The sequence below is a fragment of the Akebia trifoliata genome, chromosome 8 (assembly GCF_017979445.1).
Source record: "Akebia trifoliata isolate Shusen 1 chromosome 8, ASM1797944v1, whole genome shotgun sequence".
In the NCBI taxonomy this organism is placed as follows: Eukaryota; Viridiplantae; Streptophyta; class Magnoliopsida; order Ranunculales; family Lardizabalaceae; genus Akebia; species Akebia trifoliata.
This window is the reverse complement of record NC_141382.1, coordinates 46,623,347-46,646,710: the sequence shown is the minus strand read 5'-3', so window position 1 is coordinate 46,646,710 and position 23,364 is coordinate 46,623,347. Positions and strand designations below refer to the sequence as shown.

The following is a 23,364-nucleotide window of genomic DNA, read 5'->3' as shown; positions in this document are numbered from 1 at the left end:
CTTTCTTTTGCGTTATTAAGGATGGTTTGAGAGTGCCAATAGAATATGTTAATATATGATATAATGAGTCATGTTGGACATTTCTGAGGTGAATGTGTGTCAGATCTATAAATATTTTTCATCGAGATCTTCAACATTATCTCAAATATAATTTGAGAGATTAGTATATTATACTGTATTATAATATATTTACTAATGTAAATTTTGATTCTATACCAGGGTATTATTGTCATTCAAAATATAGGGGTACTTTTGTCAGACTGAAAAAAGAGGAGCTGACGTCTTTCATGTACGGAAGCCACTTCGTCTTGTTACGTCTGGTATCCGGTCCAAAAAAGATTTATTGTCAAGATGGTTGGCCAACTTGTATTAAAATGGACAAAAATTAGAGTATTAAAATGGACAAAAATTAATCTAATCAATTAATTAACTTAATGGGTAGAATAGTTGCGAGTTGAAAGTTTCATATATAAAAAAAACTGGAAAAAAAAGTTAAAAAAATATGGATAGAGAAGAAAAATGAGATTTAAAATGCATATTTTACATGAATATTTGAATGGGTTAGAATTTAATTTAATAATGCGAGGATGATAATAACATTAACAACGTAATCGTGAATTGTTTTTACCATTTTGATTGTATGGAATGTTATAACGTTGTTAAATAATTAAATGGTGAGATATTATTGTTTAAAGTCATAAATTAGAAAAGAAATATGAAAATAAAAAATGACATGAAATTAATTGTTGAAATAAGCAAAGATTTTTAAATGTTTTATTTTTTAGGAAAAATGATTTTCTTATCCCACTCCCTAGGAAAATAACCTTTGACGTCACCTAATGATATAATTAAAAATCAACTTTCTTTTTGTCATTTTCTTTGGAACAATAAAAAATGGGAGTGATCTCACTACATCGAAGAATTTATTTTCCCATGATTACCTTTTTCTAAAAGTTAATGAGTTTTTTTTTCACTCGATCTATACTCGAGTGACGTGGCAAGGGTACAAAATCATAAATTTTTTTTTTTCTTGTGTATTCCGAAGAAAACGATCTTTGATTTTGTGTCCTTACCACGTCAATCAAGTATAGACCGAGTAAAAAAAATTAAGTCAGAAAATCACGATTCTTTTCGAAAAGTTTACTTTTGTTTCAAAATGTTTCTCGGCAATCACACAAACCAGAAAATATAACTTTTTAGTCTATAAAATTTACGGAGAAAACATGTTATATTTCTTGTTCTCCCTATTTCTCTTCATCTCTTTATAAAATCAGGTCATGAGAGAAAAAAATTATCCTCTTTTCTATAATAAAAAAGATGTTTGGGAGAGGAGAATGCTCCATATTTCTTTAGATTCCCATTTTCTTCAATTATTTACTTTTATTTAGGAAAATTATAATCCAAGATTGAGATGGGAAAATATACCTAAGGGTTCCCTAGAAAAATTTATCCCTAGAAGATCTAAACAGATCACTTGGAAATTTCATGTTTAAGAGTAGGATTTTTTATTTTTGAGAAATGATTTCATGAAAAACCCACTTCTAAGAAAATTAATTTTCTCATAAATTGTGATTCCGAGAACCAAATCAGCAATGCCAGACCCAAACCTTCTAGACATTATTTACAATAAAAAAAAATATATATGAAACGAGTCAAATTTAATTACTCTCTATGCCACTACAGTCTGTCTACATTTATACCCTTTAGCTTCTAATCGTAATCTCAGTTACAAAATATTCATGATTCTCCCACACATCGATCTTTGTTGTACACGTGGCATCTGATTATTGGTTTGACTGTATTAGGCTTTTTTAGAATGGGCAATATCCCCAAATTCATTTTGATTAGGCAATCACAGCCGTCGATCAAGAATAACAAAATTTGGGAGTTAAAATAACGGGTTTTTTACCATTATTTCGAAAACACTAATGTTGGATTGACATTCGATTTACTGTGATTTTTACATTTTCTGACATGGAAGTGTGCACATAATCGTAAATGTGTTTACTCGCATTGCGAGGAAATGTGTGCACCTCCACATCATAAATATAAAAAATCGCAATAAATCTAGTGTCACCCCAATACAATTCTTTTGAAAAACACTATTTAGTTAGATTATCATTTGATGTGGACTCAGCTTCAGAGTTCTATCGATCCAAAAGTTCAAATAAATTGTTTGCTATGCACTCATCTGTAAAGTTTAGATATTATCTTTTAAACCCCTATCTAGGGCTGACAACAGATTAGTTCGATACCAAATCAGTATCATTCTGACATTGATCCGAAAATTTGTAAACACGTATCCGATCCAATTCGAACGAATTAATGAACATGTGAACCGAATCCGATCCATTTCATTTCATCTTTAATCCAGAACCGATCCGAATACATGCCTAATTTTTAAATGATCAATGTTCAATAAAATTTAAAAAATATAAAATCATATAAATTTTTTAAAAACCTATTTTCCAACTACAAATCTAGAAGGAAACCAAAAAGATTAAAATATTTTATCTATATGTATTTATATGAAATTATGAATTATAAAAAATTATTAAAATATGTTCAGATCGCATTTTTTCAAAACGGATTGGGGTAGATCCAAATCCGATCAGAAAATCCATCTTTTCATATTTTATCAGATCAAACCGATTAGAGTATCAGATATCTTTTCGGATCATTGCTAACCTTACCCCTATGTCTATCATTGTTCACCTTTTTTTGTAGTTTACTTATTTTATCTCTCTCTATTTTTATTTATAACTGCTACTTTTAACTCTTTAAAAAAAATATATGCCAATTTGAAGTCTTGGACAAGAGTTGCTCTTAGAAATTAGATTTTGTGGCAAACTAAATGAAGTATAAAAATAAATAAAATGTATTTGAGTTGTGATAATATGACATGCTCAGTTGACTTCCTGGTGTGACAATTCAAAAACTGTAGATATGTACGTCTCAGGATACATGATTGCCTTCCTCATAAAAAAGTCTATCCCGAAGGAACTGTGTATCCCAAGGCGTACAGATCCACGATTCTCAAATTTGTCCACATCAAGGAATCGATTGAGTATGTCACCTGGCTAGTCATATTATGACTCAATTTGTTTATACGATTTGATCATACACAAGAGATTGATTACAAATTAGCTTGAAAAAACATATAAGTAAAATATTATAAATTAGTTAGAGGAAGATTAAAAACAGTTTAATCAACTTAAAATAAAAAAAACATATTCAGATGTACTTGAACAAAATAAATCATTCAATTGACACTAAAATTTTAGATTTTTTTTTTTTTAATCTTTCAAAATTACCATACAACTTGATATTTTTGAATTTGGGCTTCTGGTATCGGTACTTACTCAACGCTTTGGAGTTTGGTTACAACTCACACTGCGTAAACATTTATGTATCAATGGGCTCTATGGGTCTTAGTTGTGGCATCACAACATTATCAATTATTTTGTTCTGTTTTGCATTTAATGGGTTAGTTACTTATATATATAAAAAATAAAAATAATTACCCATGACTACGCCACTTGGCAAATAAAAAACAAATTTCCAAAACTAGGGTCAATATTGTTCTACTGTCGAAGATTGAGGGTAATTTGGGTAAGTAAAATTTATTTTTGGACCCACATTTCCGGTATAGTTGTGAAACCTTTGACTTTTTCTTGATTTCAGCCAATGTGGCATAAAACCTCCCTTACAGCATTCATTTCAACCTCATCTAACTTAAACGAATTAATTAATTAGATCCAAAATTTAAAATAAATAAATAAATCTAGATAATCAAGACTTCACTGGTCTTAAACCGTGAAGAAAGTTAGAAAAAGGCCACCACAGATCTCTCTCTATCTCTAGCAGATTAGAGAGAACATAACACAATGAAATAGATTCATCTGATCCTCTCTGTTTTGGCATTAATTCAGACAAAAACCCAACAACCCATTTCTGCAAATCCAATTGTTTCTGCAACAAAAGCGAGAAATGAGGTCAGTTGCTACTTCCCCGCAGTCTCAAGTGTTTTTCATTCCTATTCATGGTCAGATGAAGAGAACCCATTAATTATAATTCAAGATTCCATCTTTTATAGTTGAATTCTGGTGGCTTATGGTTATGTTTGGTGTTGTTTAGTTCAGAGACTTAAAGATAAAGGAGTTTGTAATTGCAGGATTTCATAGTTTTAAGATGTAAAAAGATCACCTTTTAGGGTTGTAAAGCTATTTTCCCACTTTGGGTCTTTTAGTCTTGTGTGGTTCAGTAAAGAGTTTTGAAATTAGGATCCAAGAGGAGTTTTGTAGTTTAGATTACTGAAGATATAGTTCTATAATTTTATTTTTTTGATCTGGGTTATAAGTTTTTTTCTTCTTTCTTCTTAATTTAGTTCCAATTTTAGCTCCCTTATCTGAATTCAGGTCCGTTGGGGTGTGTATCAATGGAAACTCATGTTTCCTCTCATTCTATTGGGTTTATGATTTTGTTTATTTTTCTTCTATTACAAACCTGTATCGCTAGTATTCGGAATTATAACCAGATTACACCAGGGTTCCAAGGGTCTCAAATGAATTGGATTGATAATGACGGGTTGTTTCTCTTATCGAATAACTCGAATTTTGCTTTTGGCTTCACCCCTACCCAAGATGTCACTTTGTTTCTGTTAGTTGTTGTCCACATGAACAGTAAAACAGTAGTCTGGACTGCCAATGGAGGCTCCCTCATCACAAATTCCGATAAATTTGTGTTTCACGACAATGGAAATATCTACTTAGAAAGCGGGGATCGCAAGGTTTGGTCTACGGAAACAGCTGGCAAAGGAGCGACCGCAATGCAGTTGTGGAATTCAGGCAACTTGGTTCTGCTCGGGAAGGATAGTAAACCTCTTTGGCAGAGTTTTAGCCATCCAACTGATACCCTTTTATCCGGTCAGGATTTTGTCGAGGGAATGAGACTTGAAAACAATCCCAATTCCAACTCCAATAATTTGAGTTATTTTCTAGAAATTAAGTCTGGAGACTTGATTCTCTATGCGGGATTGTCAACTCCACAACCTTACTGGTCGATGAGAAAGGAGAATCGGAAAATAACTAACAAAGTTGGTGGGGATGTCTACTCTTCGTCCTTGGTTTCTAATTCATGGAGGTTGTTTGATCGAAGCCAAGGTCTACTCTGGCAATTTATCTTCTCCGACAATTCTGATCCCAACATCACATGGGCTGCTGTTTTAGGCAACGATGGGTTTATCTCATTCAATAGTCTTAAAATTGGAGGACAAAGGAATGCGGAGCAAATGAAGATACCAAAAGATCCTTGTGACACACCACAACCCTGCAGTCCTTACTATGTCTGTAACACTGGAATCCGGTGTCAGTGCCCCACGGTTCTTAGCTCTCATGCAAATTGCAACCCGGGCATTGTGTCTTCATGTAATGGCTCACAGGATTCGGTGGACCTTGTAAATGTTGAAGATAAAGTGACCTATTTTGCACTCGAGTTTGTTTCACCAGTTTCAAAATCTGATCTAAATGGTTGCAAAGATGCATGCCTCGGGAACTGTTCGTGCCTTGTTTTGTTTTTTGATACAAGTTCGGGAAATTGTTACATGTTTGATCAGATAGGAAGCTTGAAACAGTCTGATCAGGGAACAACTGAGTATGTTTCATTTATTAAGGTCTCAAGTAAAGGGGAGGGAAGCAGCAATAGTGACAAAAAACACGTCCCAGTTGTCGCAATCATCGTTATTGCTACGGTATTTGTTATAGCAGGTTTAATTTATCTGGGTTTGAGATATCATTGGAAAAAGAAAAGATTGCCCAAACCTCCCCAAGAATCCTCGGATGAAGATAATTTCTTAGAGAACATATCCGGGATGCCTGTCCGGTTCGGTTACAAAGAACTTGAAGATGCCACTAACAAATTCTCTGTGAAGCTCGGTCAGGGTGGGTTTGGTTCGGTCTACCAAGGAATGCTAAAAGATGGAACTTCAATAGCTGTGAAGCAATTGGAGGGAATTGGTCAGGGTAAGAAAGAGTTTCGAGCTGAAGTTAGCATCATAGGTAGCATTCATCATGTCCATTTGGTTAGACTCAGAGGCTTCTGTGCTGAGGGGACTCATCGGCTTCTTGCATATGAGTACATGGCAAACGGTTCTCTCGATAAATGGATCTTCAAGAGAAACAAAGAAGGCTTCATATTAGATTGGGAGAAGAGATTCAATATAGCTGTTGGTACCGCAAAAGGATTGGCTTATCTCCATGAGGACTGCGACGTGAAAATCGTTCATTGTGATATAAAACCCGAGAATGTACTTCTTGACGATAATTATCTCGCCAAGGTCTCGGATTTTGGTTTGGCTAAGCTGATGAGTAGGGAACAAAGCCATGTGTTCACAACACTAAGAGGTACAAGGGGTTACTTGGCACCCGAGTGGATTACAAACTATGCCATTTCAGAAAAGAGTGATGTGTACAGCTTTGGGATGGTCTTGCTTGAGATCATCGGAGGAAGGAAGAATTTTGATCCAACAGAGAGTTCAGAGAAAGCCCATTTCCCCACTTATGCCTTGAAGATGATGGAAGAAAGAAAACTGAAGGAGATCTTCGACAGGACACTAATAATTAATGAAGAAGATGAGAGAGTTTCTACTGCTATTAAGGTTGCTTTGTGGTGTATACAAGAAGACATGTACCTAAGACCATCCATGAGTAAAGTAGTACAAATGCTTGAAGGTCTATGTGTTGTGCCTCAGCCTCCAACATCCTCTCAAATGGGTTCCCGCCTTCACTCGAGTTTCTTTAAATCAATCAGCAATGAGGGTACTTCATCTGGACCCTCAGATTGCAATAGTGACGCATTACTTTCAGCTGTTCAGCTATCAGGACCAAGATAACAGTATCTTTTTTGTATAAAATCATATAGTTTAGAGTATCCCAGTATAAATATCTCTATTGTTTAAATTCTTTGTGCCATAAGAGCTCAAGTTTTTACTACTAGCCATTACGAAGGCTTCATCTCTTGTTCGATCCAACTTATTTCTTGTGCCCTTCTGATTTTAATATCTGTAGTCTCCCTTGTGATTCTATTTTATTTGAGTTTCTTACTGCCCATTGTGTTTCCTTCCATTGGAGCTTCTCTTTTCAAGTATATTTAATACCTCATCAAATTTTACAAGTAATGAAGAGACTATTTTGTGGTTGTATAAGACCATATCCCTTAAACCCAAAACCTTCTTCAATGATAGCTTTGTGTTGCGAGATATCTAGTATTCTTATTGGGCTTGGACCTCAAGAGGCAAGGCTGTACTAAAAGGGACCTTTTCCGATGCGGAGTGGGCTTGAGTCAGGCTACTTGACTGGGCCCATGCAGGGGTTTAGGGGGGAGCGCCCCAAGACGATATTATATATATATATATATATATATATATATATAGTTTTTTTTTATTTATTTATGTTTTTTTCTCTTAGAGGTTCCTTGTAGCAGTGGACAGAGAATCTGTAATCTTTATTGTTGATCGAAGATTTTTCTCCCTTTCGTCCTTTGACATAGGTAATTTGCCGAATCATGTAAATATTGTTTGTTCATTTTATTTTTTTAACTTTACTCTTATTACGCTTCCGCACAACATTTTGAGTATCCAATTAATTTAAAATTCATCGTAGTTTTTTTAATTCTTCTTTTGTTTTCATTTCAATAAGGCTTTGATGTTAATGATAAGGAATCGATATTAAGGGGGTAACATGTTAACTCTTTACACCCAACCAATGTCTTGGTCGAGACGAATCACTCATACAAGGTTTCGAAGAGTAATCCTTATCCTTCCTAGGAAGAAATTGGATTAAGGATTTAAGTTGTTAATAAGTTGAAAATTTTCATTTATTGATCACTTAAATAATATATTTCTTTACATGGATCTCAAGTCCTCACTCTTAGCTATAGGGCCCAATAAATATTTCCAAAATGAAGGTCCCTGCAAGCTCTCAAGAATGTGTCCCAACAAGGCCAAATGATCACAAAATAAAATATGTCAATAAGAGAGTAGATTTTTTGTTTTGGGATTTGGAATACTCGTTAGGGAAAAACTTAAGGATTTTTCCACCCTGACAAGAAAATCATTTTTTGGACTATCGTGTTGATGAATATTTTCTCATTAATACAGAAATTTTCTAGGGAAAATGCATAGTCAAAGGCCATCATATTGAATTTTTCCGGAAAAAAAAAACTTTTTTGAGCTGATTTTCTCAGGCAAATTATACAGATCCTTAGCTCTTGAAAATGAGTCATTCTGGAGTGATCTCAAGATAAGATCTCGTATCGCACTTTTTGACATGAAAGTGGATGGGATTCATAGATTCTTTTTCACTTGTATCCCGAGGTAAAGCATTTATGATTCCCATATACTTTAACATCATGATGTACTATGTGAGGTCCAATCTAGAGGTCACTTCAGCATTATTCTTTGAAAATTAATGTCGATATTCCTTCATTGGACATAAAGTGTCCAAGACTTTGGACCTAACGCTGTGTTTGGATCAAGAAACATGAAGAGAGAATAGAAAATAAATGAGTTTCTCTCCACCATATTTAGATTTGGATGGACAGGAGAGAACTTGGAACAACTTTGAAATTTTAAAATATCTTAAAAGAGATCTAGGGCCAGAGTTGAAATTATAAAATATTTTAACGGGGTTTCTCTCCATTTCTCTCATATTCTCTCCACTTTTGGAGAGAAAGAAAACTCGTATTTTTTTCTCTCTTCTCACAAATTCTTTTCTCTCATCACCCCACTTAACAATCCAAACAAAAGAAATAGAAAGAAACTCATTTATTTTTTTCTTCCTTTCTCTTCTCTCCATTTCTCGCAATCGAAACACAGCCTAAGAAAATCAAAATTTAAATATGACATTTTTTAAGGATGGGGTGCGACTTATAACTAGTGATCCCTATTATTATATCTTCGTTCTTTCATTACTTTTCTCTTTTTCTTTTTCACGTCCCTTTGCCATTTCTAAACTCATAAAGTTTTACACCGTAAAAATTTACTATCTTTTACAATGACACTTTGGGACGGCAAAATATTTATCAATAAATGATTAACAGAGGACAATCAAGCATCCAACAACATTTTTAATGACCAAAGAGGGTCACAAGATAAAGATTATGTCCCTATCTTTATTAATAATAATAAATATTGAAAAGGCATATTTGTTTATAACTCTTTGAATTTAAGTTACTTTTTTGAAAATTCTGCCCTTTTTCGAACTTTCTTGATTTGAGTTTAGAGACAAAACCCATAACCAAACTCTAAGCAAACAAACAAAAGAGTGAGAATCGTTTGGTAGCACTTTACAAAGGTCCCCATTGAGAAAAATGAAGGATACCTTCTGATTTGGATGTGTGTGTGTGTGAGAGAGCAGAAAATACTAATTCTCTTGAAATTAAATAATTATCTTATCCCTTTGAATGTATTTTAAATAATAAATTTATTATTTAAATGTGCCATTCATGTTCTTCATGCGTGTGCTAGAAATAATTCGCTTCTCTGAAAGATGTGATATGAGGTGTATGATTGAGCAATCATTTTCAATGAGAAAACGATTTTCCTGTATTAACACGAATTCGATATGATCCATCCCCACAACGCAAATCTTATTCTCCTTTTGAGATTTTCATGGTTAGTTGTCACAAAACATTTGTTACCATTTTCTCAATAAATCTAATTAACACTAGAAGTTCTCTTTAATTATTATTATTTTTTGATAACTAAGTATCCCTGAAGACAGTGGACTGGACCGTATCTGGGTTTTGCCCAGTCCATAGACCATGATCTGGTCCAAGGACTACTCTTGGGGCATATGCAATACTCGCACATCACACACATTAGGTAAGTGAGGGTGCACCTTCATGGGTGGCCCCTGAAGAATTAATGCTCATATTAGGTATCAAACTCATGACCTATGGACATCAACCGCATAGCGGTCCAAATTTGCCATTGAGCCAACCCGTAAGGGTTACTCTTTAACTTGCTCTAGAACTTATTTCATGACGTTAGGAGAGTGTAGATGGAGAAGAAGATTTTAACATGCTAATTCATCCAAATCCATCCCATTTACAACTAAGGCAGTTTTGAAATACATCCCCCCCACCAACACTCACAATGATAGATATTAGGGTTATCACCTTAATCAAATGCAAAATAAGGTCTTCGTCCCTTGACAAAAGGCATCGTCATTGACCAACAATGATACATAGATTTTTTTTTTTTCATTACTTATAATTATTTGATTGAAAAAAGTAGTTTTCATTTTAATTTGGATCTTACATGAAATTTTTTATGTTTTAGTAAGCCAATGTGGGTGAGATTTGAGCGCATGTATCAGGTATCATCACCCAAAGATTTTACCAATTAAGCTAGTAGCCACATTTGAGATTGCATCATTTTTTTCCGACTAATCTTTATCCTTAATTAAACCAATCTTATCCGGCTCGGCAGTTTTTAGGGTTTTAAAACTCACTCCAAATTGAGATGACTTGGGTGAGTCATCCCTATCTCTGAGATTAACTGTCAAGATAAATGTGCATTGTCCATCATCGAACAATGCTGAAGTGACCTCAAGATTGTACTTCATCTCGTACATCCTTATGTGAAAGTGTATAGGAACTGATGCTTTTTGAAACAGAGATGCACGTCAAGATGTGTGATATGAGGTACAACCTTAAGGTCACTCTAGCACTACTCTTGTCCATCACATTGATTGGTCAAGATTTGAGATGTTAATCGAATTTTTTAAAACTCAGCTAAGTGAACTGAATTTCCTATTTTTTTATATAAAATAATTAAATTTTAATAATGTAAATATTTATTACTGATGAAAATCGATTTTGTGATGAATCAGTTACTAATTCACTTTACAACAAGAAAAAAATGAATTTTCTAGACTCAATCCACCGTTAAAGTTCTCCATCAAACGGATGGTTAGGATGATAGCAAAAATATAGATTTCTGATCTCCTAGGGATTAATACAATTTTTTCTATAGATACGTCCAACCAAACCATCGTAAACTAATTAAACTGTTTGACTCATTCCACACAACATGTTTCAAACGGGTCAACTCGGTATTGTCCGAGACGAGATACCGGGTTTTACTGCTTTGTTCTCTCTTTTTCTCCCTCTGCGGACAGAGGGGATTAAATCAAGGCAGGAGTTCAAAAAAAAAAAAAAAAAAAAGAGGATTTTTTTTTTTTTAAAGAAAAAAATAAATTATTTTCGATCTATATTTTGGTGATCCGTACGATCATGGCGTTGGAGATCCAACAGTGTGATCTGTTAAAGCATCTTCAACTTTTCATCTGTTCGGTCGCGCCTTAGTAGAAGAAGGAATCTCAGATCTTTCTATATTTTCTCTCAGAATCATCTCTCTGTTTCGACTTTAAGATTACTTCTTTGAATCTGAAGCTAGGCTTTAATGGCATTTTGATGCTCGAGTTCTCTTCTTAGGTAAGTAAACTTGCTAGAAAAATTCTCAAATCATTTACAGTTCTTTCTTTTGAAGCTTTAATCCTGAAGCGAACGAATGTGAGGAGATCGATTCGTTTGATTAGATCTTAGGAAATGTTTTTCATCTGTATTTGATGTGGATATCATATTCTGTGTGAATCTTATTAGCTTTTGAGAATCTGAAAGGTGAGACATTTTTATTAGTAGAGTTTTAATTCCGCAGATCTTAAGTTCTGCGACGTGCTTGATGCCCTAAAAGACAAATTCTATTTTGCGATTCTTATCTAAATGAACATGAATGTTTAACTGAGACAGTGGAATCTCTTCTTTAGATGCCCTAGTATCTGAATATTTTGTCCTTGAAACTTCATACGTTCTAAACAATCATTCACGAATCAGGATCCCACCAAAAAAACTCCAACTTAAGTGATGCGTTTTAAAACAAATAAATTTATCTTAATTTTTTTTTCTTGGATGAATCTATTCAAATTTCAAACAATTATTTAGTAAGAAAATCACTTTTGGAAGGTATGAAGTTTGATCCGTAGTATCTGATTGGATATCACATTTCAAATGGATAAATAGGGTTAGAACCTGTCTTCTGATTGTAGATTTGGGAGAAATCCTCATGTTTTTGTTTTGTTTTTTTAATTTGTTTAGGTGCTTCTTCGCTAGCAGTTTAATATTTTAATTATTACATATGCTGTGTGCAAACATTCATGTCATATGGAAATGCCTTTCCCCCATTTCGATTATGAGAAAATTACCAACAACATAGAAGTAGTGATTTTTTTCTGCCGAACATAAGAAATTTAAATCAACACTTTTGACAATTCTCTCAGACTCTAAATGCTGATTCAATAAGAATCTTTCCCTTAAATTTGTAGCTTTATGCTTTTGGGAGAGAAAAAAGATTGTAGTGGTGATTCATTTCATGTGTTATATACATATTTCATATAAAAATTTGATTGGGAGAGGATTTGAAGAAAAGAAAATTATCATTGTTGGCTTTTGTATTTTGCAGTGTGCATGGATGCTGATAATCTTATGACCAGTACTGGAGTCGAGGCAGGTCATGGAAATGGTGTTCTTGAGCAGTTTCCTTCCTCTGGAAAGGAAGGAGTTGTGTTGGAAAAAGTAAATGGGACTAGTGATAGTAAGAAAGAAATGTCTTTGGAAGAGAGTGGAACTGATGAACCATCTACAGGAGAGGTGGTAGAGGGATCCAAGATTCAGGAAGAAAGCAATGGATTGGTCATATCAAAGGTGTGTCATTCGGTCATGTGAATTTGCTTCGGTTGGTTTGATTTGAAACCCTTCTTAGTTTTTCTGTTACTTTATAGGAATCGGGAGAGAAAGACTTGGATTGTACAATCCATTCCCAAACACAGAAGGGTCAAGTGAAGAGTAAGGAGGAGACTCCTTCAAGCACCAAACCTGTTGTGAAGACTTTGGAGAAGAAAAAGAAAGATGGGAAACATGTGGAGGCAACATCAGCTGCTTCAAATGGTTCAGTTACTTCGACTTCACATTTGAGCAGGGCAACAAAATCAGCGTCTGCACCTAGTGCTTCTCAGCACTCGCAGGTAAAGTTATTTTCGCCTTTGGTTTCTTGATTGGTAAACTCTTGTCACTTCTGAAACCAAGGTCAATTTTTCCTGTTGTATCATATTGTGTTGAACAGCAATCTGGAAAGTCTGTGTTAATGTCATCTGCCTTACATGTGTCGCAATCTGACAGCCAGAGGTAAGTATGCGTGCATTCCTTGTTAGTGTACTTGTTTGTCTCTTTTGGATACACGGAGTTTTAACTGTGTACATTTTTTATTGTATAGTTAGCTCCAATAATGTTGTGTACATTTCGTTGTAGATCTCATCTTAGAGAAAGCTCTAATACTCTTTGGAATTGAGTTGTTTGTTTTGATTAGGTCTCAGATGTTTTTCTGATTTGGTATAACTTTTTCTTGACTTGTCACCTGTGAAATTTGATATCTCGTCGTAGGGAGCACGCAAAACATCTGAAGCTTCTGAAACAAGGACCACTAAAAAAAGTTGAAGGAGACACAAATCTTTCATCTTCGTATCCTTCGCAACTGTTGACATTTTGTTGAGCTTATAGGGTTCCAGGATGTATATGTCTTTCAATTACTGTATGTTATGAAGGCTGTCTTTATCCTTAAAGTTTCTATAGAAACCCGAATGCAGGAGATCCAAAAGCCCCTAGAGTGGGAACTCTTCCTGCCTATAGCTTCAGCTTTAAGTGTAATGAACGAGCTGAGAAAAGAAAAGAGGTTAGTCTTACTTTTGGTCCCACAATCAAGGTTAATCATATGGATATTTGTGGTGGCATTAACACTTAATCAGCTGAGGATGGTTTCTATACTTGTGTTGGACAGTTCTACTCAAAACTTGAGGAAAAGATCCATGCAGAGGAAGTGGAGAAAACCACCTTGCAGGCAAAATCCAAGGTGGCTTCATTCTATTTCTTCGGGTTGAAAGCTCTTCACTGACTGTGACTGGTATAGGATGTTTTGTTGTTTTCGTTTTTTTTTGACATCATGCATAATCATTTTACAGGAAAGTCAAGAAGCTGAAATTAAGCTTCTCAGGAAGAGTTTAACCTTTAAAGCAACACCTATGCCAAGTTTCTATCAGGAACCTGCACCTCCTAAGGTGGAGTTGAAGAAGGTACATTATTTTTTGTGTTTATATTGCCACTAATGATATTAAACATAATTTCACATTGCTAACCACTAACCCTTTACCTATCGACTTAGATAAGTTTATAAGATGTGTGAAGTGTTGTTCCCGCATCCTAGGTTCAAACCCCCTTGAACCCAATTTCACTTTGCCAACCACTAATCCTTTACCTATATATATTGGGGGTGTTCAAGGGATATAGGTAAAAACAATCATTTTTCAAAATATGGGTTAGAAGTTTCGGATTGAGCTGATATTTTTTTAAAGGGTGATCTCTTTGATGAGAAGATCATCCTCACAAAAAATCAGCCCAATCTGAAACTTCTAAATCCATTAAAAGTGGTTTACAAATTATTGGTAAAAAATTGACAGTCCACATTCTAAATCACTTTTGTTGGGGTTAGAAGATTCAGATTGACCTGATTTTTTGTGAGGATGATCTTCTCATCATAGAGATCATCCTCACAAAAAATCAGCTCAATCCGAAAAACTTCTAATCCATATTTTGAAAAATGATTGTTTTTACTTATGTCCCTTGAACGCTCCCCTATGTATATGTATATATTAATTATAATGCTTTTAGTTTCAGCTTTTGTATTGTGTGCCTCTCCTGTCATGGAAAGTGTCTGAAACATCTTGGTTCAATACCCTTGTAAGTAATGAGGGAACATCTAGTCTCCTTGCTAGCCATGATCAACAATTAACCAAAAGTTATGGATGTTTTAATTATGTAACTGTATACTTTTGCTTAGAAATGGAAATATTTTGTTGAATATTTCATCAAAGTACCATATAATTTTGGAAAGCTTAAAAATCCCATTAAAAACATGGGGAAAAAAAATATGAAATATGCATGACCATAACTAAGCATGAAGTCACAATGCAACTATGAGAGAATGACAGAGCAAGTATATCAGAGATCCAGCATGACTACATCATAGAGTTGTTAACATTAAGAACATCAATAAAGGCGAGTTCTTGATGGTGACTTGGTGAGACAAGCGAGGCCCATCAACTTTTGCATTAGTTACAGATAAATTGAGGTCCCTTGATGTATGTTATTTTTTGATGTCGTAGGTGGGACCATGAAACAAAGTAACTAGAACTATGGATGGATGCCTTAGTATTCATATGTTTTAAGCCACGTTGGATGAAGACCTTAATTGCAAAAACCTTACCCTAGGTGTTGCTCCTGCTCACACTCTGGAATCTCTCTAGGTAGTGTTGTACGACTGTTAGAAACCTTGTAAATGTATCATGGTTCTAATGTTGCTTTTCTTTTCCTGAATAATTCAAAGTAGAAATAATTTGTGACAAGAAGTTCCTAGTGTGTTCCTGCATTGACACTACTACTAGTTCCTTGATCTCATTCCTACATTTCCTTGTTCAACCACCCATGGTTTTTTGCGACTAGGACCAAGTAAAATTATATGCAGTCCAAGAAGCTAGACTTAACCTAGAATGGGAACAATGTGCAAAGAACATCCGAGGCTTAACCTGGACTTAGCATGGTAATCTTGCAACCTGAACCTTTAAAAATTGATCTGTTTTTTGGTCTGCAATAATCGTTAACGGAAAAATGATATAAATAAAGATGATTTAGGTCATCTTCTACCTCTTATTTAATAATTTTTTCCTTTTCCATTTTTTAAGTTTTGTTCATTCCTTTATCTTCCCATGCAATCCTTACAAAGAAACAGTTCAAACTTGTGTAGTTGTAAAGCACAATTTCCCTTCTAATGAGTAATATCAAAATTTATTTTCTCGTTATGTTTTAGCCTATTCTTCCTATTTTTGGTTGGTAGTGGTTAGAAAATGATTGGTTGTATGGAACTTGTTAACTTTGGTTTAGGAATTGTGATTCAATTTATTATTATTATCTATGAATGAATCCGATTAATTGCTTATTTTATTAATGACATTGTGCATATGTTAACTATTGGGAGCAAATGATACTGGGTTTTATGTTAGGTGTGTGGTTTAATATAGTCACACACCTTTAAGGAAATTTATAAAATAGAAAAGCTAACAAGTTAATTTTCTTTTCTTCGTCATTCATTTATATAGTTAATCCATTTTTTGAATTTGCATAGTGATTTTCGGGGAATTTGTAGTGTTTTTGAAAAAGATCAAGTCTTGTGCTTTGGATTATGAAGGCAAACTGCCTCATATACACTTCCCAATATTTAAACGCAGTCCAGCTGTGCAACCTTTGCTTTAAATGGTGAGCAAAAAAAAAAAAAAAAACTAATTGATAGACTGGGTGTAACTGAGATAAGGATATAGCATAAATAAATGGGTAGACTAGGAAACATTGAGCGAGTTGGAGGGGATTTGAGAGTAGCCTTGGTACGGGATAAAACAAAGCAAAACTTTTTCCCATTTTCCATCTGTAATGTTGCATTCTGATCCTTGTGGAATTTTAACCTCCAGGGATTATGATTTGAATATAATATTAAATGAGAAGAATGTTGGATCTAAAATTGTGGCTTCATTATCCCATTTTCCATCCACAACATTAAAACCATGATCCTTGTTGAATCTTTTAAATCCTGGCCAAATAGTCAAATTACTGCACTAAATAAGTACATCACCAAATGAACATTTATTTATTTGCCTGCTTTTGGGAATATGAATACTTGAGGCTAGTGCCTGCTTTTGGGAATGTGAATACTTGAGGTTAGAGTTTGATTAATATGAACTTGATACAACAATGGTTTTTGGATATTATGTGGGTTATATATTTTGCATAAAAAGGTTTTTTTGCACGATGTGTGTGTATATATATAAGCAAACCAAAATAGTGAGTGAAAGCGAATTGAACTAGTGAACTAAGAAACAAAATATCTCATTGTACACCTATGATCTATTGTTTTGGAGGATAATGGATTCATATTAGAATATGGCAAAATAATTTGCATCAGCTGCCAACCTGGCTTAAACCTCCATCCTTTGTCTGGGCTCGGAACTGACAACATAGTGTAGAGAACCACAAAACAGGACAAATTCTTTTACAGTGACCTGGGAATTCCTCTGCAATCAATGTTCACTTAGACTTTGAGCTATACATCAATCTTCTGGGCAAAAAATGCAGGCTGAACTGTTTATATGAGGCTGTGCTATCATTTTCCAAAAATGTTTTGTATTTCATGTTTTAACTCTGTTGCTGCAGATACCGCCGACAAGAGCCAAATCTCCCAAGCTTGGTCGCCATAAGAGCTCAACTAGTGCCGAAGATGAAGGAAATAGCAGTCGTAGCCGTCGATCTGGCCGGCTGAGTTTGGATGTAAATCTCTCCCAAAATGGCATCACCAAAGGATCATTGCCTCGACATTCTAAGAAGCCACTCCGGAAGTCTCTTCCCAAACTGCCTTCTGAAAAATCAATCTCGGCAGATGAGGCTACACCTTCAACTCAACTGGCGGAGCATCATAATATGGACCAGAAGGCAGGTCTTGCCATTGGGCCAAGCCAAACTGAGTCCACCCAAGACAGCGGGCCAGCAATCGAAGCCATGAGTGAGCCCATTGTGTCCGAGCATTCTGAAGAGAAGAAATGAAGGTGGGTTAATGCATATCAACACCATTTCCTTATACTATGATGGAAGTTCAAAATAAAGAATAGAATGATCTATTGATGAAGGCGTGAAAGGATTTTGTATTATGGATTGTGCTGTTCTCTTGTTCATAGCCTGCGGCGAAGATGGCTTGTTGTTTCTATGCTTGTTTTCGTGATTGCCAGTCACCTTATGCGCAACACCGTAGTATTATTTTTAATGGTTGTTTTTGCTCAATTGTCGATTGTAACTTTTTTTTTTTGTCGGGTTAATTTGCTGGTTGTTAAGCTACTGGTTTCATGTTGAGATGATCTTGTGGTCGTATTTTTGCAGAGGTAGTGCTTTGTATTCCACCAAGCATAAAATTGGTTCCAAATCATCGTCTTTATTTTCCCAACCAACAATCACACCTTTTGTTTTTACTTATCCAATTAAACTGCTCTAATGACCTAATTACTTGACAATCAGAGTTGAGAAATTTTTTTTTCTCAGGGTTTGGGTGAAAATATTTTCCCATACTTGGGGAATTTGATTTTCTAATAAAAGTTGATTTTTTTATTTTATTATTTTTTTGAATAAAAATGTGCTATCGCATTTTCCCACCCGTTGCCTTGGAATGAGTCGGAGCCTTGGAGAATTTGGCAAGGAGCCTTGCTACAGTGACTGAGATTAACATTTGTAAGTTGCACTGTGTGTGTAAAGCACCATCTATTTTCCTGTATCAATGGTTTTTACACGCTAAAGTAGACTCTCAGTTAGGGGTGGCAATGGGTGGTGTTGAGGTAAGGTCAAACCTGACCCATTTAAAAATCGTGTCAAAATTTAAATTCAAACCCGAAACATTTAATAAATAGGTAATCTGACCTGACTCATGTTTAATAAAATTCTTATCTTAAGTATAAAAAAATTAAATTCCATTAGAGGTCCCTGATTTGTATCTAGAACCAGTGCTAAAAATAAAGTTACACTACCACAAATCAATATCTACGAACTTAAATTAAGTATTACAAAAGATAAATTAAGTTTCAAAATAAAAAAATGTATCACAACCAATTAAAGAGGTTGAGAAAAAAAAGAAAATGAGTAATTATTTGAAAAATATTTTAAAATACTCTATATAAAAATAAAAAAAACTTGAATAATTTTTTCTTAAATAATTATTAATATCTGAAATATCTATTTTATTTCATGATTTAAAATGACACGTAAATGACAAAATAACTAAACGGATTAAGCAGATTGGCATCTATAACCCAGACCTAACCCATTTAATAGTAGTGTTAGATGGGTTAAGACTATTAGGACCCAAATCCAATTAACCTCAATCCAAACCATTCATTTCGAATCATTTTCATGTGGTGTTCAAGACGGTGTTAAGATTGCCACTCCTACTCTCAGTGCTTCTTTGAGTGTTATTTCAAATCACTAAGGCGTTTTTCTTTGATAATATATATAGAAGTTCTGTAATTCCGTCATCTTTGGTAAGTTTAAGTCAACTGTGACATCGTTGGTCAAGTCGACTGTTTTAGTGCGTTCGTTTCCTAATCCTTATTTGGTGGGCCAAAGATATAAAGACCATGCTACATGGCGTGTTCTAGTGCAACTCACTGACCTGGGTGAATCTGACTTTGGAGCAGGCAACCCACTTCAAATTTCGAAGAAACCCTCCTTATTACAAGACACGTGGTGTTTTGAATTTATTTCACATTTTTTACATTTTTCAAAATTTGAAATCCTCTTTGAAATTGCCACATGTAATTTAATGGAGAGGGTTTCTTCAAAATTTTGAAGCGGTTCCTACGGATCCACGCAAAAGAAATTATAAGTGGTTTTCATCGTTAAAGTGCAATAAATACACTTTGAAAATTGGAATTGAAGGGTATTTCGGTAAAATAAAAACTTTAAGGGTATTTTCGGTATAAAATTCAATTTCTAAAGTATATTTATTGCACCTTAACGTGTACTCTAAGGGCAACCGTTAACAAGAACATTGATTGAGCCGTGGTTTCTCCTAAATGCAGGATCCGAACTAATTGGTCCATCATAGCTGTACTTCACTTCAGGAGCATTCAAAGGTAAAACCTACCTGTAACCGTTTCATTCCAAAAACAAAAACAGAAAAGTTTAAAAGACATCCTAGCCGCTGCATAAATATCATTGTAAATGAAGGAAACGATTTAATGACATGGGCGTCGCATTTGTGAATCTCGAGGAAATATGGTTCACATTATTTCAAATCAATAAGATAAGGGCTTAGACTCATAATTGGTTTGATACTTTGCAAACCAACTTTGAGGTCATGAGTTCAAGTCGTCGACTAGGAATTTGAATGAATCAAATCTACTCGATAGAATATATTGATATCTGACTCTAAAACTCATTGAAATCAACTTTTTTTTGAAGCAACGACTCACCCTGAAAATTCAGGTGGTCGATCAAAAACTTGGCCTGTTTTTAATGATTTCAGTAACTCAATGCTAATAAGATTTGAACTTAGGTCTCTGGTATTCTCACTCAAAAACTTTTCTAACTAAGCTAGCTAGCACCTTCTATATGCAATTATTGTGGTTAATACTTTTAGAAATAAATAAATAATTAATACTATATTTTACTTAAACATACAAAAAAAAAGAATTCTTGGGATCGATCAAGAGCCAAATATTTTGTCAACGTGTTTTGTCTTATATGGATTAAAAGTTTTAGAATGAGTTAATTTTTTTTATAGAAAATGATGTCTATGATGAGGTGATCATCCTCATAAAATATCAGTTCATTCTGAAACTTCTAACCCCATCAAAAGTGATTTATAAATAATTGACGATCTATAATTCTTCAACTTGTAAACTACGGGTAGAAGTTTTGGAATGAGTTAATTTCTTGTGAGAATGATCTCCAAGTGAATCATTCTCACAAGAAATCAATCTATTGGAAAACTTCTAACTCATATAGAACAAAATATTTGGCCCTTGAACACTCCCATATTTCTTTAGAACTATATTGAGAAAAGTGGTGTATAAGTGATTAAGCACCAAAATTAGAATTCCAACAATGCCCCCTATTTTAATATTTAAATTTAATATAATCAGGATCATTTTAAATAATAATAAAAACTAAAGAAAATTGCAATCCCACGTCTTTGAAAAAACGTTGGTTAGTTTTCAAAATTACAAAAATATCTTTTTTACTATGTAATATTTAAAAATTCTTTAATCAACATGCCACTTCTAATTTTAATTAATTTAATTGAATGATACAAGTTGAGTCGTGAGTTAACATGACTCGGTGAACATTCAAGTAGAGTTTAAAATAGACTTTTCTTGCCTCAACCCAAGCATAAGTAAACGGTTGAGATACGAGGAAAAAAAGAAACAAGAAATGTGTTGAACTGTAAACTATAGCAGATAAGACTTAAGAGTTAGAGAGTACATATCAGAGAGAGAGAGAGAGAAATCAGTTGTCAAGGTTGATAGATCTTATCACCACATCTGCATTTCCATGAGAGGAGATAATAAGTATCATCTTCCTCTTGAGATGACACCTTAAAATTAAAGCTTCTCTTAGTACTGTGAGGTGGGATAACAAGAGTAGCCTTACAAGGCCTGCAACTCAAGCACTTGTTCCTACACACAGGTGGTCTTGAACCCAACTCCACCACTTTTCTTTCCTTCAAAGCCTTACCATAGCTTGCAAACACTGCCACGACTGCCCAAACATTTAAATAGAAAAAAAGAAATAAAAGACAAAGACAATAGTCAGTCTCAAAAAAAGAAAAACCCATTTTGGATTTTAATCGGTCATGAGAAATTGGAGATTGGGTTTTTTCTTTTTCTTTTTACCTGGGTTGGATGGTAGAAATGTGAGAGAAAATATGAGAATTGCCATACTAATTCTCATCCCATTTGGGCAGCTTCTTTGTGAAGCCATCAGTCTGATCTTTTGATGTTTTGTGGGTGATATAAAAGGGTCAAGAGGACAAAACCAAATGGAAATTTTAAGAAGGTTTGTGTAGAGAGAGAGAGAGATGTGATAGGAGATATGGAGACAAGGGTTAAGTGCTGTTGGCAGTGGAAGAGACACATCCCTGTAGTATTCTTTAGAGTTAACCAACTAAAGCAGCTGAAGAACCCAAATAGAAAAGATATGTTTTCTAGGTTCTTATGGAAAACTGTTGAGTTTTGGGTTGTAGTGTCTGAATAACTGAAGTTACTATTTGATCTTCTGCTCTGCCGGAGGATTTGACTACCCTAACTACGCAATTCAATTATCAACATAATAATGATGAATGCGCTTGGTCTTGGTACGCGGTTGGATACAAGGCTGACGTGGCAAGGGCACACAGCCACACATACTTTTGTTGTGTATCCCGATGAAAGTGATATATGGTTTTGTGCTCTTGCCAAGTCAACCGTGTACCCACCCGCATTACAAGATCACCTGCATTCATCACGACTCTTATCAAAATACCCTTAAGAGTTAAGACAATCATTAGTTTTTGAGTCGTGATGTGGTAAGGGCACATAAACGTAACCATACATCGATTTCATCAGGATACACAGGAAAAGATGTGTAATTCTGCACCCTTGCCACTTGAGTCGTGTGCATTCATCATTATTCTTAGTTTTTTTTTTTTTTTTTTACATTTTTATAAGAACAATGATTTTCTAACTCTCCCCACGTGGCATACATCCTCGTACTCTCCCCGCATGTCTGCACATAGAAGCATAGATTTTCCATGAGATACACATCCATATAAAACAAAAAAAGTGCAATTGTGTATCCCAAAAAAATCTATGATTTTATGCACAAACACTCCGGGAGAGTCCGGGGGTGTATGTCAGGAAGGGGGGAGTCAGACTCTTTTTATAAGTACTAACTATTAGAACATAATTGATAGACTAATGATAAATTGATGCGTTTGACATAGCATGTGCACAAGATCTTTTTCCTTGTGTTTCCCTAAAAGAATATCTTTGGTCTATGCACATGCCACATCAACCGTATCAGCTTATCACAACTCTAACTGATATTCTAGTATTAATTGGACTTGACCTTCCATACCAAACCCATAGAAAAAAATACCCATATTATGAAGAAAATAAAATAGACAAAAAAGATAAAATCACACAAAATACAAGAATTTACGTTATTCAAATATGTGCCTACACACTATTTTCTTCTTAGTTTTATAACCTTAGAGATCTCCATTTATAAAATAGAGAGTTACAAAAACACTTCAATCTCTTAGTATTAGAAATCCCACAAAAATAAAAAACCCCTTAAAAAAATATTACACGATTGTTCTGCACCGCAACTTTGCGTACCACCTACAAAATATAAGACATTTACATAACAAAGATTTAAATGTAAATAAAATGGGTATCTTTCAGATCTGTTCGAACCAGATCAGTAACCACTCCAATACTTATCCAAATTTTTTAAGCATGTACCTGATCGGATTAATAAATATGTGAATCAAATCCGATTTGTTTCATTTCGTCCTTAATCCGAAATCGATCTGAACACATGCCTTATTTTCTAATCATCAATGTTAAAAAAAATTAAAAATATAAAATCATACGAAAATTTAAATAATCTACTTTCCAACTACAAATA

The 23,364-nt window shown here is 34.4% G+C and overlaps 3 protein-coding genes across 3 annotated transcripts; 2 read left to right on the top strand and 1 right to left on the bottom strand.

The window, feature by feature from the left end:
• The first annotated feature begins 3,765 nt into the window (after positions 1–3,765).
• Positions 3,766–6,956, top strand: SD2-5 (S-domain-2 5). The gene has a single exon (XM_086452777.1). The coding sequence runs from the start codon at positions 4,439–4,441 to the stop codon at positions 6,887–6,889; it is 2,451 nt and encodes an 816-aa protein (XP_086308903.1). The 5' UTR covers positions 3,766–4,438; the 3' UTR covers positions 6,890–6,956.
• Positions 6,957–11,216: 4,260 nt separating this feature from the next.
• On the top strand, positions 11,217–18,043 carry LOC147397246 (protein WVD2-like 5). The gene is made up of 9 exons (XM_086452776.1): positions 11,217–11,496; positions 12,521–12,762; positions 12,840–13,082; positions 13,181–13,242; positions 13,498–13,575; positions 13,687–13,786; positions 13,892–13,963; positions 14,073–14,183; positions 17,368–18,043. Exons 2-9 carry the CDS (start codon positions 12,526–12,528, stop codon positions 17,752–17,754), a joined length of 1,290 nt encoding a protein of 429 aa, XP_086308902.1. The 5' UTR covers positions 11,217–11,496; positions 12,521–12,525; the 3' UTR covers positions 17,755–18,043.
• Positions 18,044–21,208: 3,165 nt separating this feature from the next.
• Positions 21,209–21,675, bottom strand: LOC147397245 (EPIDERMAL PATTERNING FACTOR-like protein 8). The gene is made up of 2 exons (XM_086450194.1): positions 21,588–21,675; positions 21,209–21,453 (listed from the first exon to the last, which is right to left on the bottom strand). The coding sequence occupies exons 1-2, from the start codon at positions 21,673–21,675 to the stop codon at positions 21,209–21,211; spliced, it is 333 nt and encodes a 110-aa protein (XP_086306320.1).
• Between the last annotated feature and the right edge of the window lie 1,689 nt (positions 21,676–23,364).

Coding starts and splice junctions, on each gene's coding strand:
- SD2-5 (XM_086452777.1), top strand. CDS start 4,439: ATGGAAACTCATGTTTCCTCTCATTCTATTGGGTTTATGATTTTGTTT.
- LOC147397245 (XM_086450194.1), bottom strand. CDS start 21,675: ATGGCTTCACAAAGAAGCTGCCCAAATGGGATGAGAATTAGTATGGCA. Junction 21,454..21,587: donor ATTTCTACCATCCAACCCAG/GTAAAAAGAAAA, acceptor ATGTTTGGGCAG/TCGTGGCAGTGTTTGCAAGC.
- LOC147397246 (XM_086452776.1), top strand. CDS start 12,526: ATGGATGCTGATAATCTTATGACCAGTACTGGAGTCGAGGCAGGTCAT. Junction 13,243..13,497: donor TCGCAATCTGACAGCCAGAG/GTAAGTATGCGT, acceptor ATCTCGTCGTAG/GGAGCACGCAAAACATCTGA. Junction 13,964..14,072: donor CCTTGCAGGCAAAATCCAAG/GTGGCTTCATTC, acceptor ATCATTTTACAG/GAAAGTCAAGAAGCTGAAAT.